The 13,632-nt window shown below is 37.6% G+C and overlaps 1 protein-coding gene across 4 annotated transcripts in view; it reads right to left on the bottom strand.

Annotated features, from left to right (window-relative positions):
- The window catches only part of MRPL1 (mitochondrial ribosomal protein L1), a 130,175-nt gene that overhangs the window by 12,882 nt on the left and 103,661 nt on the right, over positions 1–13,632 (bottom strand). For 3 of the 4 annotated variants that reach the window (XM_047856533.1, XM_047856535.1, XM_047856534.1), the window contains one exon: positions 8,142–8,223. In XM_047856533.1, coding sequence (XP_047712489.1) covers positions 8,142–8,223 — 82 coding nt within the window. Of the gene's footprint in view, positions 1–498; positions 512–8,134; positions 8,224–13,632 lie in introns of all 4 variants that reach the window. The other variant, XM_047856536.1, reaches the window with a different exon arrangement.

Consider the following 13,632-nt stretch of genomic DNA (forward strand, 5'->3'; position numbering starts at 1 on the left):
ACTTATAGCAATATAAAAAGAAAATGAGAAAGGGATCTAAACATAACACTAAAGAAAATTATTAAGACCAGAAGGAAAGACAGAAAGAAAAGAAAAGAGAGGAACAAGGAAAAAAGCCAGAAAACAATTAACAAAATGGCAATAAGTACATACCTATCAATAATTACTTTAAACATAAATGGTCTAAATCTTTCTTTTGTTATTTTTTTTTTATTTTTTAATGTTTATTTATTTTTGAGAGAGAGAGACAGAGTGCGAGCAGGGCAGGGGCAGAGAGAGAGAGGGAGACACAGAATCTGGAGCAGGCTCCAGGCTCTGAGCTGCCAGCACAGAGCCCAATGCAGGGCCAAAACCCACAAACCATGAGATCATGACCTGAGCCCAAGTTGGACTCCCAAATGAGTGAGCCACCAGGCACCCCTAAATCTTTCAATCAAAAGACACAGAGTGGCTGAATGGATTTAAAAAAACAAACAAAAACAAGACTCATCTATACACTGCCTATAAGAGACTCAGCTCAGAAGTAAGGACCGAAAGTAAAGGGATAGAAAAATATATTCTATGCAAATGGAAACAAACTGACAAAAAGCTGATGTAGCTAAATTTATTCAACAAAAAATACTTTAAAACAGACTAATAAAAGACAAAGAAGGGGCGCCTGGGTGGCGCAGTCGGTTAAGCGTCCGACTTCAGCCAGGTCACGATCTCGCGGTCTGTGAGTTCGAGCCCCGCGTCGGGCTCTGGGCTGATGGCTCGGAGCCTGGAGCCTGTTTCCGATTCTGTGTCTCCCTCTCTCTCTGCCCCTCGCCCGTTCATGCTCTGTCTCTCTCTGTCCCAAAAATAAATAAACGTTGAAAAAAAAATTAAAAAAAAAAAAGACAAAGAAGGGTATTACATAATGATTAAAGGTTCAAACTGGCAGGAAAATATAGCATGTATAAATATCTATGCACCCAACATAGAAGCACCAAAATATATAAAGCAAATATTAATACACCTAAAAGGAGAGACAGCAATAGTAGGGGATTTTAACACTCCACTTACATCAATAGATAGATGATCTAAACAGATAATCAATAAGGAAACATCACCCTTAAACAACACATTAGACCAGATGGACTTAATATATTTACACAGAAAATTCCATCCAAAACAAAAACAAAAAATAAAAACCACATTCTTGTCAAGTGCACATGGGACATTCTCCAGGACATATCACAGATTAGGCCACAAAGCAACTCTCAGAGTATTGAAATAGTATCAAGGCATCTTTTCTGACCACAATGTTATGAAACTAGAAATCAGTTACAAGAAGACTGGAAAAAAACACAAAAACATTAGAAATTAAATAACATGCTACTGAACAACCAATGAGTCATCAAAGAAATAAAAAGGAAAAATCAAAAATACCTAGAGACATATGAAAACAGATACAACATACAAAAACCTATGGGATAAATCAGAAACGGTTAAAGGAGAGAAGTTCATAGCAATACAGGCCTACCTCAAGAAACAAGGAAAATCTTAAATAAACAATCTAACTTTAAACAGAAAGTAACTACAAAAAGAACAACAAATGAAATGCAAAGTTAGGAGAAGGAAAGAAATAGTAAATATCAGAGGGGAAATAAATGAAATAGAGAATAAAAGGACAATAGAAAAGATCAATGAAACTAAGAGCTTGTTATTTGAAAAGATAAACAAAATTAACAAACATTAATTAGACTCACCAAGAAAAAGAGAGGGTGGGCTCAAATAAATAAAATCAGAAATGAAAGAGAAATACAACTGATACCACAGAAATACGAAGGATCATAAGAGACTACTATCAACAATTACATACCAACAAACTGGACAACTTAGAAAAAAATTATTAAATACCTAGAAACAAACAACTTCCAAGATTGAATCAGGAAGAACAGAAAAATCAGAATAGACTTATAATAGCAAACAGATTGAATCAGTAATCAAAAACCTCCCAACAGACAAAAACCCAAGATTAGCCAGCTTAGCTGGTGAATTCTAACAGACATTCAAAGATTTAGTATCTAGCCTTCTCAACCTCTCCCCAAAACACTGAAGAAGATGAGAGAATGCTTCCAAACTCATTTTATGAGGCCAGTATTACCCTGATACCAAAATTAGACAAGGACACAACAAAAAAAGAAGAAAATTACAGGCCAATAATCCTGGTGAACATGTATGTGAAAACCCTCAACAAAATATTAGCAAACCAAATTCTAAAATACATAAAAAGAATCACACACCATGATCAAGTGGAATTCATTCCAGGATGAAAGGATGGTTCAATATGTGCACATCAATGTAATACAGATTAACAAAATGAAAAACAAAAATCATACGATCACTTCAATAGATGCAGAAAAAGCATCCAATAAAAGTCACATCCATTTACAATAAAAACTTTCAACATAGTGCTTAAAGAGAGAACGTACATACCCCAACGTAATAGAGGTCATATACAAACCCACAAATAATATCATAATCAATGGTGAAAAGTTGAAAGCTTTTCCTCTAAGCTCAGGAACAAGACAAGGATGCCCACTCTCCCTACTATTATTCAACATAGTATTGGAAGTTCTAGTCATAGCATTCAGGCAAGACCAAAATAAGGCATCCAAATAGAAAAGGAAGATGTAAAATTGTCACTTTTTGCAGAAGATATGATATCATATATAGGAAGAGCCATAAGACTACACCAAAAAACTGTTTGAACCAGTGAACAAATTCAATAAAGTGTCAGGGTACAAAATCAATAAACAAAAATCAGTTGTTTGTATACACTAACAACAAACAGAAAGAAATTAAGAAAGCAATCCCATATATTATTGCATCAAAAATAACAAAATACCTAGGAATAAATTTAATAAAGGAGGTGAAAACTTAATACATGGAACACCATAAGATGGTGATGAAAGGAACTGAAGATGATACAAAGAAATGGATATTCCATGTTCATGGATTAGAAGAATTAATATTGTTAGAATGTACATATTACCCAAAACAGTCTACAAATTCAAAGCAACCCCTATCAAAATTCTAGTGGTATTGCTCACAGAAACAGAACGAATGATTCTAAAATTTGTATGGAACCACAGAAGACCCTGAACAGCCAAAGCAATCTTGAGAAAGAACAAAGCCAGAGATACCAAGCTTCCTGATTTCAAAACTATACTACAAAGCCCCAGTAAATTAAAACCATATGGAATTAACATAAAAGACATATGGATTCATGGAACAAAATAGAGAACCCAGAAATAAAGCCACACATATATGGCCAATTTACAACATAAAAGGATACACAACAGAGGAAGGGCGGCCTCTTTAATGAATGGGGTTGGGAAAACTGAACAGCTACATGCAGAAGAAGGAAATCAATACCTCCTACCACATACAAAAATTAATTCAAATAGATTAAAGACTTGAAGGTAAAACCTGAAACCATAAAACACGAAAACACAAGTGGTAAGCCCCTCAACATCTGTCTTAGTAGGTTTTCTGGATGACTCCAGAGGGCAACAACAACAAAATAAACAAATGGGACTACATTACACTAAAAAGCTCTGCACAGCAAAGGAAAGCATTCAAAACAAAAAGGCAACCTAGTGAATGGAAGAAGGTATTGGCAAATCACATATTTGATAAGGGGTTAATATCCAAAATTTTATAAAGAACTCATATAACTCAATAAAAGAATAAATAAATCCAATTTAAAATTGGGCAGAGACACTCTCACCACCGTTGTTTAACATAGTGTTGGAAGTTCTAGCATCAGCAATCAGACAACAAAAGGAAATCAAAGGCATCAAAATTGGCAAAGATGAAGTTTTCACTTTTTGCAGATGACATGATATTATAAATGGAAAATCCGATAGACTCCACCAGAAGTCTGCTAGAACTGATACATGAATTTAGCAAAGTTGCAGGATACAAAATCAATGTACAGAAATCAGTTGCATTCTTATACACTAATAATGAAGCAACAGAAAGACAAATAAAGAAACTGATCCCATTCACAATTGCACCAAGAAGCATAAAATACCTAGGAATAAATCTAACCAAAGATGTAAAAGATCTGTATGCTGAAAACTATAGAAAGCTCATGAAGGAAATTGAAGAAGATATAAAGAAATGGAAAAACATTCCATGCTCATGGATTGGAAGAATAAATATTGTCAAAATGTCCATACTACCCAAAGCTATCTACACATTCAATGCAATCCCAATCAAAATTGCACCAGCATTCTTCTCGAAACTAGAACAAGCAATCCTAAAATTCATATGGAACCACAAAAGGCCCCGAATAGCCAAAGTAATTTTGAAAGAAGACCAAAGCAGGAGGCATCACAATCCCAGACTTTAGCCTCTACTACAAAGCTGTCATCATCAAGACAGCATGGTATTGGCACAAAAACAGACACATAGACCAATGGAATAGAATATAAACCCCAGAACTAGACCCACAAACGTATGGCCAACTCATCTTTGACAAAGCAGGAAAGAATATCCAATGGAAAAAAGACAGCCTCTTTAACAAATGGTGCTGGGAGAACTGGACAGCAACATGCAGAAGATTGAAACTAGACCACTTTCTCACACCATGCACAAAAATAAACTCAAAATGGATAAAGGACCTGAATGTGAGGCAGGAAACCATCAAAACCCTAGAGGAGAAAGCAGGAAAAGACCTCTCTGACCTCAGCCGTAGCAATTTCTTACTTGACACATCCCCAAAGGCAAGGGAATTAAAAGCAAAAATGAACTACTGGGACCTTATGAAGATAAAAAGCTTCTGCACAGCAAAGGAAACAACCAACAAAACTAAAAGGCAACCAACGGAATGGAAAAAGATATTTGCAAATGACATATCGGACAAAGGGCTAGTATCCAAAATCTATAAAGAGCTCACCAAACTCCATACCCGAAAAACAAATAATCCAGTGAAGAAATGGGCAGAAAACACGAATAGACACTTCTCTAAAGAAGACATCCGGATGGCCAACAGGCACATGAAAAGATGCTCAACGTCGCTCCTCATCAGGGAAATACAAATCAAAACCACACTCAGATATCACCTCACGCCAGTCAGAGTGGCCAAAATGAACAAATCAGGAGACTATAGATGCTGGAGAGGATGTGGAGAAACGGGAACCCTCTTGCACTGTTGGTGGGAATGCAAACTGGTTCAGCCTGTCTGGAAAACAGTGTGGAGGTTCCTCAAAAAATTAAAAATAGACCTACCCTATGACCCAGCAGTAGCACTGCTAGGAATTTACCCAAGAGATACAGGAGTACTGATGCATAGGGGCACTTGTACCCCAATGTTTATAGCAGCACTCTCAACAATAGCCAAATTGTGGAAAGAGCCTAAATGTCCATCAACTGATGAATGGATAAAGAAATTGTGGTTTATATACACAATGGAGTACTACGTGGCAATGAGAAAGAATGAAATATGGCCCTTTGTAGCAACATGGATGGAACTGCAGAGTGTGATGCTAAGTAAAATAAGCCATACAGAGAAAGACAGATACCATATGTTTTCACTCTTATGTGGATCCTGAGAAACTTAACAGAAACCCATGGGGGAGGGGAAGGAAAAAAAAAAAAAAAAGAGGTTAGAGTGGGAGAGAGCCAAAGCATAAGAGACTCTTAAAAACTGAGAACTGAGGGTCGATGGCGGGTGGGAGGGTGATGGGTATTGAGGAGGGCACCTTTTGGGATGAGCACTGGGTGTTGTATGGAAACCAATCTGACAATAAACTTCATATATTGAAAAAAAAATAAAAATAAAATTGGGCAGAGAATCTAGACATTTTCCCATTTCATGGCCAACAGGCACCAAAGATGCTCAACATCATTAATCACCAAGGAAATGAAAATTAAAATCACAATGAGTTATGACCTCATACCTGTCAGAATGGCTATTATCAAAAATAACAAGTGTTGGCAAGGATGTGGAGAAAAAGGGAACTCTCATGCACTGTTGGTGGGAATGTAAATTTGTGCAGACCCTGGAAAACAGTATGGGGATTCCTCAAAAAATTAGAAACAGACAACCATATGAGCTAGCAATTCAACTTTTCAGTATCGATCTGAAGAAAATGAACACACTAGTATCAAAAGATATATGCACCCCTATGTTCCTTGTGGCATTATGTACAATAGCCAAGATACGGAAACAACCTAAGTGACCATCTATACATGAATGAATAAAGATGGGGGGTACACACATACACACACACACCACAACGGAATACTACAATACTATTCAGACATATTAAAGAATGAAATCTTACTATTTGTGACATTAATGGACTTGAGGGTATTATGCTAAGTGAAATGAGTCAGAAAGACAAATATCAATGATTTCACTTATAAGTAAACTCTGAAAAAACAAAACAAACTGACAAAACCAAACCAAACCCAGTCTCATAGATACAGAGAACACAGTGGTGGTTGCCAGGAGGGGAAGGGTATGAGGGAGGGGGCAAAGTGGGTGAAGGGGATCAAGAGATACAAACATTCAATTATGAAATAAATAAGTCATGGGGATGTAATGTACAGCACAAGGGATACAGTCAATAATGGTCTATTAACCTTGTATGGTGACAGATGGTAACTAGACTTATGTGGTGATCAATTTGCAACATATACAAATGTTGAATCACTACGTTGTACACATGAAACTAAAACAATATTGTAGGTCAATTACACTTCAATTAAAAAAATGATGGGGCGCATGGGTGGCGCAGTCGGTTAAGCGTCCGACTTCAGCCAGGTCACGATCTCGTGGTCCGGGAGTTCGAGCCCCGCATCAGGCTCTGGGCTGATGGCTCAGAGCCTGGAGCCTGTTTCCGATTCTGTGTCTCCCTCTCTCTCTGCCCCTCCCCCGTTCATGCTCTGTCTCTCTCTGTCCCAAAAATAAATAAACATTGAAAAAAAAAATTAAAAAAAAAATGACAAAAGAGTATACATTGGTTTTTGAGATTTACTGTCCATCATTCCACTCCTGTGACAGCCTCAGAAGATCCTATACTGAAATCAAACTGCTCCGTGGAATATAAGAATGTGTACACATACAATTACTAAGTACTATGGCCATATCTATGACAGCAGAATTAACAAATGAGGTATTTATTCACCAGTGTGTTTAACTCCCAAAGAGATAAAAAAAATAGCTTAAGATTGTGTTTTAATTATACACTTGGTTATAAAACTAAACCTGACAGAGTCCTATAAGGCTAAGTCTATAAATGAAGAGTCTATAGTGTAATGAACACTTTTTTTGGCTGCAACCAGCCAGGAGAGAAATATGCACAGACTATGCACAGCACATAATGGAATAATAAGGACACTGTAGGTGTTCCTAGCCTATTAAACAGCTTCCATATCTCAATCAAGTTTCACTGCTCTCCATGAATCACTGTTTGTAAGAAATGTCTCTCAGGACATAATTAAAAACTTTGTTCTTTTCTAATGTAAGTAAGATTAAGAAAGACAATTGCTAATGCCAGTGACAAAGTGAATGGTCTGGACTCAAAATATTTCATAAATGATTTTAGTTTCTATTTAACACTACTGTAAGTTTAAGGTGATCAGTTACAGTTTTCTTTCAAAGTTTATTACATTTAATGATAGAAATAATGTGGGAATTTACAAAGATTTCATGATATGTTTCTTATTCATGTTAAAGAGGTCTCTTATCCAAACAACTACAGCAACATGTTAATAAGGTAATTAGGAATCCTTTGGAGAATTAAATTTTATTTATTTAATCCCTGAAAATACTACTGCTGTTGTATATTGTACTTGCGTATCAGCTTGATTGTTTTCTTAGTATTTTACACTTTTTTAAAGTTTATTTATCTATTTATTTTTAGAGAGAGAGAGAGAGGCAGGGGGTGGGGGCGGCGGGGTCGGGGGGGAATCCCAAACAGGCTCCATGCTGTCAGTACAGAGCCCGATGAAAGGTTCAATCCCATGAACCATGAAATCATGACTTATGCCAAAATCAAGAGTCGGATGCTTAAACAACTGAGCCACCCAGGCACCCCAATATTTTACATTTCTAAAGAAACACAGAGCTATAGGGAAATCTACCCAAGCAAACCACTCACCCAAACTGAGTGGTCTGTGCTTACAAACTTCACTGATAACTGCTTGCAGATTTGCCACTATCTGGTCACTTGGCATATCGAGCTGAAAGAAAAGGATATATAACATTAATAATGTGAAAGTGAGAAGACAATACAACTTTTAGTAACTGCATCAGTATTTATTTTAGGCAGTGTCTTTCAAATATTCAACTAATGTGAACTATCTATTAAAAGACCTTACTCTGGAAGAAAAAGTTTCTGTAATTCTTCTTTTAGAATGCTACATTCACATGTCCTTACATGTCAAGACTTAATTATCTTATGGAACATGTCATAGTAAAGTATTTTGAAGTTGTTCTACTTGAGACTCCTTAATTTCCAAGTAATTTCCCCAAAGCACATCCTGAGACAGAATATACCATCCCCTGATCCCTACTCCCAAGGAATTAGTGATATTTCCTCTTGAAGTTTTTTTATTAATTTACTTTTACAGGAAACTAAGAAAATGTTTAGAAGTTCATGCTTTCAGGAATACAAAATAAAACTACTTAACACACACACTCACACATCACATATCTGATACAGAGACATTTTCAGTATGCTATGGTAACACTCTATGCGGTAATAATTACCCCACTACTCAACAAAAATTACAGTAAGTAAATATATACTGAACAAGCACTACTCATAAAACTCCAAAACCTCGCTCCTAAATTTGTAAAGTCCCTGTGTTTATCATTCAAATTCAATGCATGTTACTCTTCTAAAATACACTACTTAAATTAGTTATATTCCATCCCAGTGTTTAAAGGATTTTAAGCTTTGTCAAATGAATCAATTTTTTAAAATTCGTGTAAAACTCATAATAGCATAACTGGCAAAAATCACATGGTAACAGTTCAAGTTCAAGCAAGGTTTCTGTTTTCCAACGACTCTGAGACCATTGCAAGAAATGTGCTGGGTAATAAGCATAAAGATAATTCCTCATGAAAAAATTATTCTCATTACCAACAGACAACATTTATTTGACACTCACTTGAACATGATGCAATACCAAACTCTAAATGAGAAGGTTTGGACATTATTGGAGGAATTTTCACTTTATGCCAATCGTTAAGTGGGAGTTCTAATAGGAAAAAAAAAATCAAGCAATGCTTAATTCACCTTCTGAAGTCCACAGAACTTACAGATTTTAATCCGCAGTGAATCAAGTAGTTCACTGGCAGAAAAGGCACCTTACATTTGCTATGTTAAAAATCAAATCAGTCACTGAAAAAAATTAAAAGAAATGGGGTGCCTGGGTGGGTCAGTTGGTTAGGCATCTGATTTCGGCTCAGGTCATGATCTTGCCGTTCGTGAGTTCAAGCTGTGCATCTGGCTCTGTGCTGACAGCTCAGAGCCTAGAGCCTGCTTCCAATTCTGTCTCTCCCTCACTCTCTGACCCTCCCCCGCTTGTACTCTCTCTCTCTCTCTCAAAAATAAACATTAAAAAAAAATTTAAATCAAAACAAAAACCTTATTCTCCACATTAATCAAATTGTCCTTTTTATCATCCACTGAAGTAACAGTTACGGCTCTAGTAAGTTCGTTCACCCTTTGTTAAAGACCTACAGCTACCTTAAATTTGGGAAAGTAATAGATACAAGAAAAAGCAAGATGTCCAACATATTTTTTTTACTATTTAATAACTATTAAGTTATGCTCTACATTGTTATACTATCTATAATACACTAAACTCAACTATACTTTCTGTAGACTTATACTGCCTACAGTAAGCTAAAATAAAATGCTACACAAATGCAACATGTGCTTTAGAAATACAAAACAAAGACTTCCTCAGCAACTTTCAGAACTAGGATACCTTCAATGATTTCATTAAGTTCTAAAATATGTAAAAAGGTTTTTAAACATAGTTTACATTTTTGTCCAAATTTTAGCACCTCTAATCTTTAGTACTGTATCCTCTGTGGAATTTTAAAATATATTTATAACCATAACACTTCATTTTACCTTTTCTTTTAGATATTACAAAAAATTATGAAAAATTATATATATATTATGAAATATATATATTATATATATGATTTACATAATAACTGTTGTTATTTTTTTAATTTCTTTAATATTTATTTTTGAGAGAGAGACAGAGAGACAGAGCATGAGTGGGGGAGGGGCAGAGAGACAGGGAGACACAGAATCCAAAGCAGGCTCCTGTCTTTGAGCTGTCAGCACAGAGCCCGACAAAGGGCTCGAACCCACAAACCACAAGATCATGACCTAAACTGAAGTCGGCTTAACCAACTGAGCCACCCACGCATCCCTAACTATGATTACTTAATTGGCTACTGATGCTAAGATAATTATGGACCAAAAAAAAAAAATGTATGCATGCATGAATTTTATCAAAACTTGCACAGGAAATGTACTTGGGCTGACAGTAATCTAGAGAGAACTCAGGAAAGCACCATTTGCAAGCTTCTCTACCAATATATCTCAGTTACTCTGCACTTCCATGGTGCTCTCATACAATATTCTCATGCAAAAAGGCAAGGATGAACCATTCTGAGGAGATGGTATTATCTGTTAGATTCTCAGTATCAGAGCATAAGACTTGGTACAGCAGGAAAGAAAAAAAAATGGGACTGGTGGACCTTGACTATGGTAAGCACTGTATTTGCATATGTGCATATGTGTGTATTTGAATATCTAATAGTCACAATATTATCTATGTTTAGCTAAAGACTGTTTACTATAGGGCAAGACAGTTATTCCTCATTCTGTAGCACACATGGAAATGAAAATTCTGAATCCTACTTGTGCTTAACATCCCTCCCTTATTATGTCAGAAATAATTCCCTAAGCAGACTAGAAGGAAGATTTACCAAAGATGTTTGGGTGGAGGTGAACTCTGTGACTCTCTTTACTTTATCAGATTTTCATCTTTCCATGCAATTCCTAACCTGTCTTCATGAGTTTCTACAATTATGAGAAACTAAAAATCTGCTGTTCCTGACCATTTTTTAATCCCTTTGAGATGCAGATGTATGCAAGGCAAACTGTATTCATGAAAGTGTCTAAGGCAACAATTTTTTTTCCAGGTTTTTAAATTCCAATTGGTTAACATCAGTGTAATACTAGTTTCAGGTGTAGAACTTAGTGATTCATCACTTACATATAACACCCAGTGCTCATCTCAACAAGTGCCCTCACTTAATGCCCATCACTCATTTAGCCCATCCCCCCCCCCACCTCCAGTCCAGCAGTCCTCAGTTTGTTCTCCATAGTTAACAGTCTGTTTTCTGCATTGCCTCTCTTTTTCTTTCCCCATGCTCATCTGTTGTTGTTCTTTTAAAATTTTTTTTTTGTAACATTTATTTTTGAGAAACAGGGCATGAGCAGGAAAGGGGCAGAGAGAGGGAAACACAGCATTAACAGCAGGCTCCAGGCTCTGAGCAGTCTCTACAGAGCTCAAAGTGGGGCTCGAACCCATGAACCATGAGGTCATGACCTGAGCTGAAGTCAGACACTCGACCTACTGAGCCACACAGCTGCCCCACCTGTTTTAAGTCCCACAAATGAGTGAAATCACATGTGACTGACTTATTTCACTTGGCATAATACTCTCTAGCTCCATCCACATCCTTACAAATGGCAAGATTCCATTCTTTTTGATGGCTGAGTAGTATCCCATTGTGTGTGTGTGTGTGTGTGTGTGTGTGTGTGTGTGTGTGTGTGTGTACACATCTTCTTTATCCATTCACCAGTCAATAGACATTTGGGCTCTTTCCATAACTTGGCTATTGTTGATATGCTGCTGTAAATATCCAGGTGCATGTATCCCTTCAAATCAGTATTTTTGTATCCTCTGGGTAAAACCAGCTAGTGCAATTGCTGGAACAAAGGGTAGTTCTATTTTTAACTTTCTGAGGAACCTCCATGTGTTTTTCAGAGTAGCTGCACCAGTTTGCATTCCCACCAACGGTGCAAGAGGGTTCCCCTTTTTCAGCATCCTTGTCAACATCTATTTCCTGTGTTGTTAATTTTAGCCATTCTGACAGGTGTGAGGTGATATCTCATTGTGGTATTGATTTGCATTTCCCCAACGATGAGTGATGTTGAGCATCTTTTCATGTGTCTGTTAGCCATCTGTATGTCTTCTTTGGAAAAATGTCTATTCATGTCTTCTGCTCATTTTTTAAAAAAATATTTATTTTTGAAAAAGAGAGAGAGAGAGAGAGAGAGAGAGAGAGAGAGAGAGAGAGAGAGTAGGGAAGGGGCAGAGAGAGAGGGAGACAGAGTATCTGAAGCGGACATCGTGCTGACAGCAGAGAGCCCAATACAGGGCTCAAACTCACAAACTGCAAGATCATGACCTAAGTCGAAGTCAGGCGTTTAACTGACTGAACCACCCAGGCACCCCATCCTCTGCCCATTTTTTAATTGGATTGTTTTTTGGATGTTGAGTTTGAGAAGTTCTTTACAGATCTTGGATACTAACCCCTTACCAGGTATGTCATTTGCAAATATCTTTTTCCATTCCAAAGTTTGCCTTTTGGTTTTGTTCACAGTTTCCTTCCTGTGCAGAAGCTTTTTATCTTGATGTAAGTCCCAGTAGTCTGTTTTTGCTTTTGTTTCCCTGGCCTCGGGAGATGTATTAGATCCCTGGCTGTGACCTTTTCTTGTTTTTTCTTTTGAGACAAATTCCTCCATCTTGGCATTTCGTCTCTGTCTTCTGTGTATTATGAAAGCCTGTAATGTTTCCTGATCCTGAGAGTAATGGCTTTATGAAGAAGAGGGAATCTAATTTTCAGGGCCTAGCACTTCAAGAAGTGTCTCTGGCGTGTGCTGCGTGCACTCTGCTGCTGTGTTATGGCTGCTCTATCCCTCAGGTCAGTCCTCTCTCTGCAGAGTTTCTCCTTGGCTGCAGTGGGGAGCATTTGGACCTTAGCCAGAAATGTGGCAAGTTTTAACTAGGTGTGCTCTAGTCAGCTTGCTAAAAGAGACCTGATGCCATTTCTACTAGACTTGAACTTTTGCAGAACTCTATGGTCAGCAGACATAGTGGGTGTGGGGGCTTGTGCTGGTCTTCTTGGGGAGGGGTCCCGCTGGCACCAGTCATTAGGCAAACTTACCCCAGCAGAGCGCAGGGTGCGAGGGACTTGGTGTTCAGCAGGTTAGGCAGCCAATGTTGGCACTGTGCTGTTTACTGAAGTTGGTTTATGCTGAGGGGTTGGGGGAGTGAAATGGTGCCCACCAGTTCTTTTGTCCCTGGACAGGCAATGCCACCTCTCACAGATGCGCTCCAAAATGTACTCACAGTCCCTCCCCACTCCTTAGATGATCTTCAGATTGCACAGCTTGCCCTGGGTTGTTTGCCTGCCTCCACTCCAGGAGTAGGACAGCATCCTCAGGTCTTTATTACAGCCAAGCCTGGGGACCTTTGAAAACTCCAGTCTTGGAGCCCCAGTGGCTGCAAAAACTCAAAATTCAGCCCCTCTCCTTTTCCCAGCCA

The sequence above is a fragment of the Prionailurus viverrinus genome, chromosome B1 (assembly GCF_022837055.1).
Source record: "Prionailurus viverrinus isolate Anna chromosome B1, UM_Priviv_1.0, whole genome shotgun sequence".
In the NCBI taxonomy this organism is placed as follows: Eukaryota; Metazoa; Chordata; class Mammalia; order Carnivora; family Felidae; genus Prionailurus; species Prionailurus viverrinus.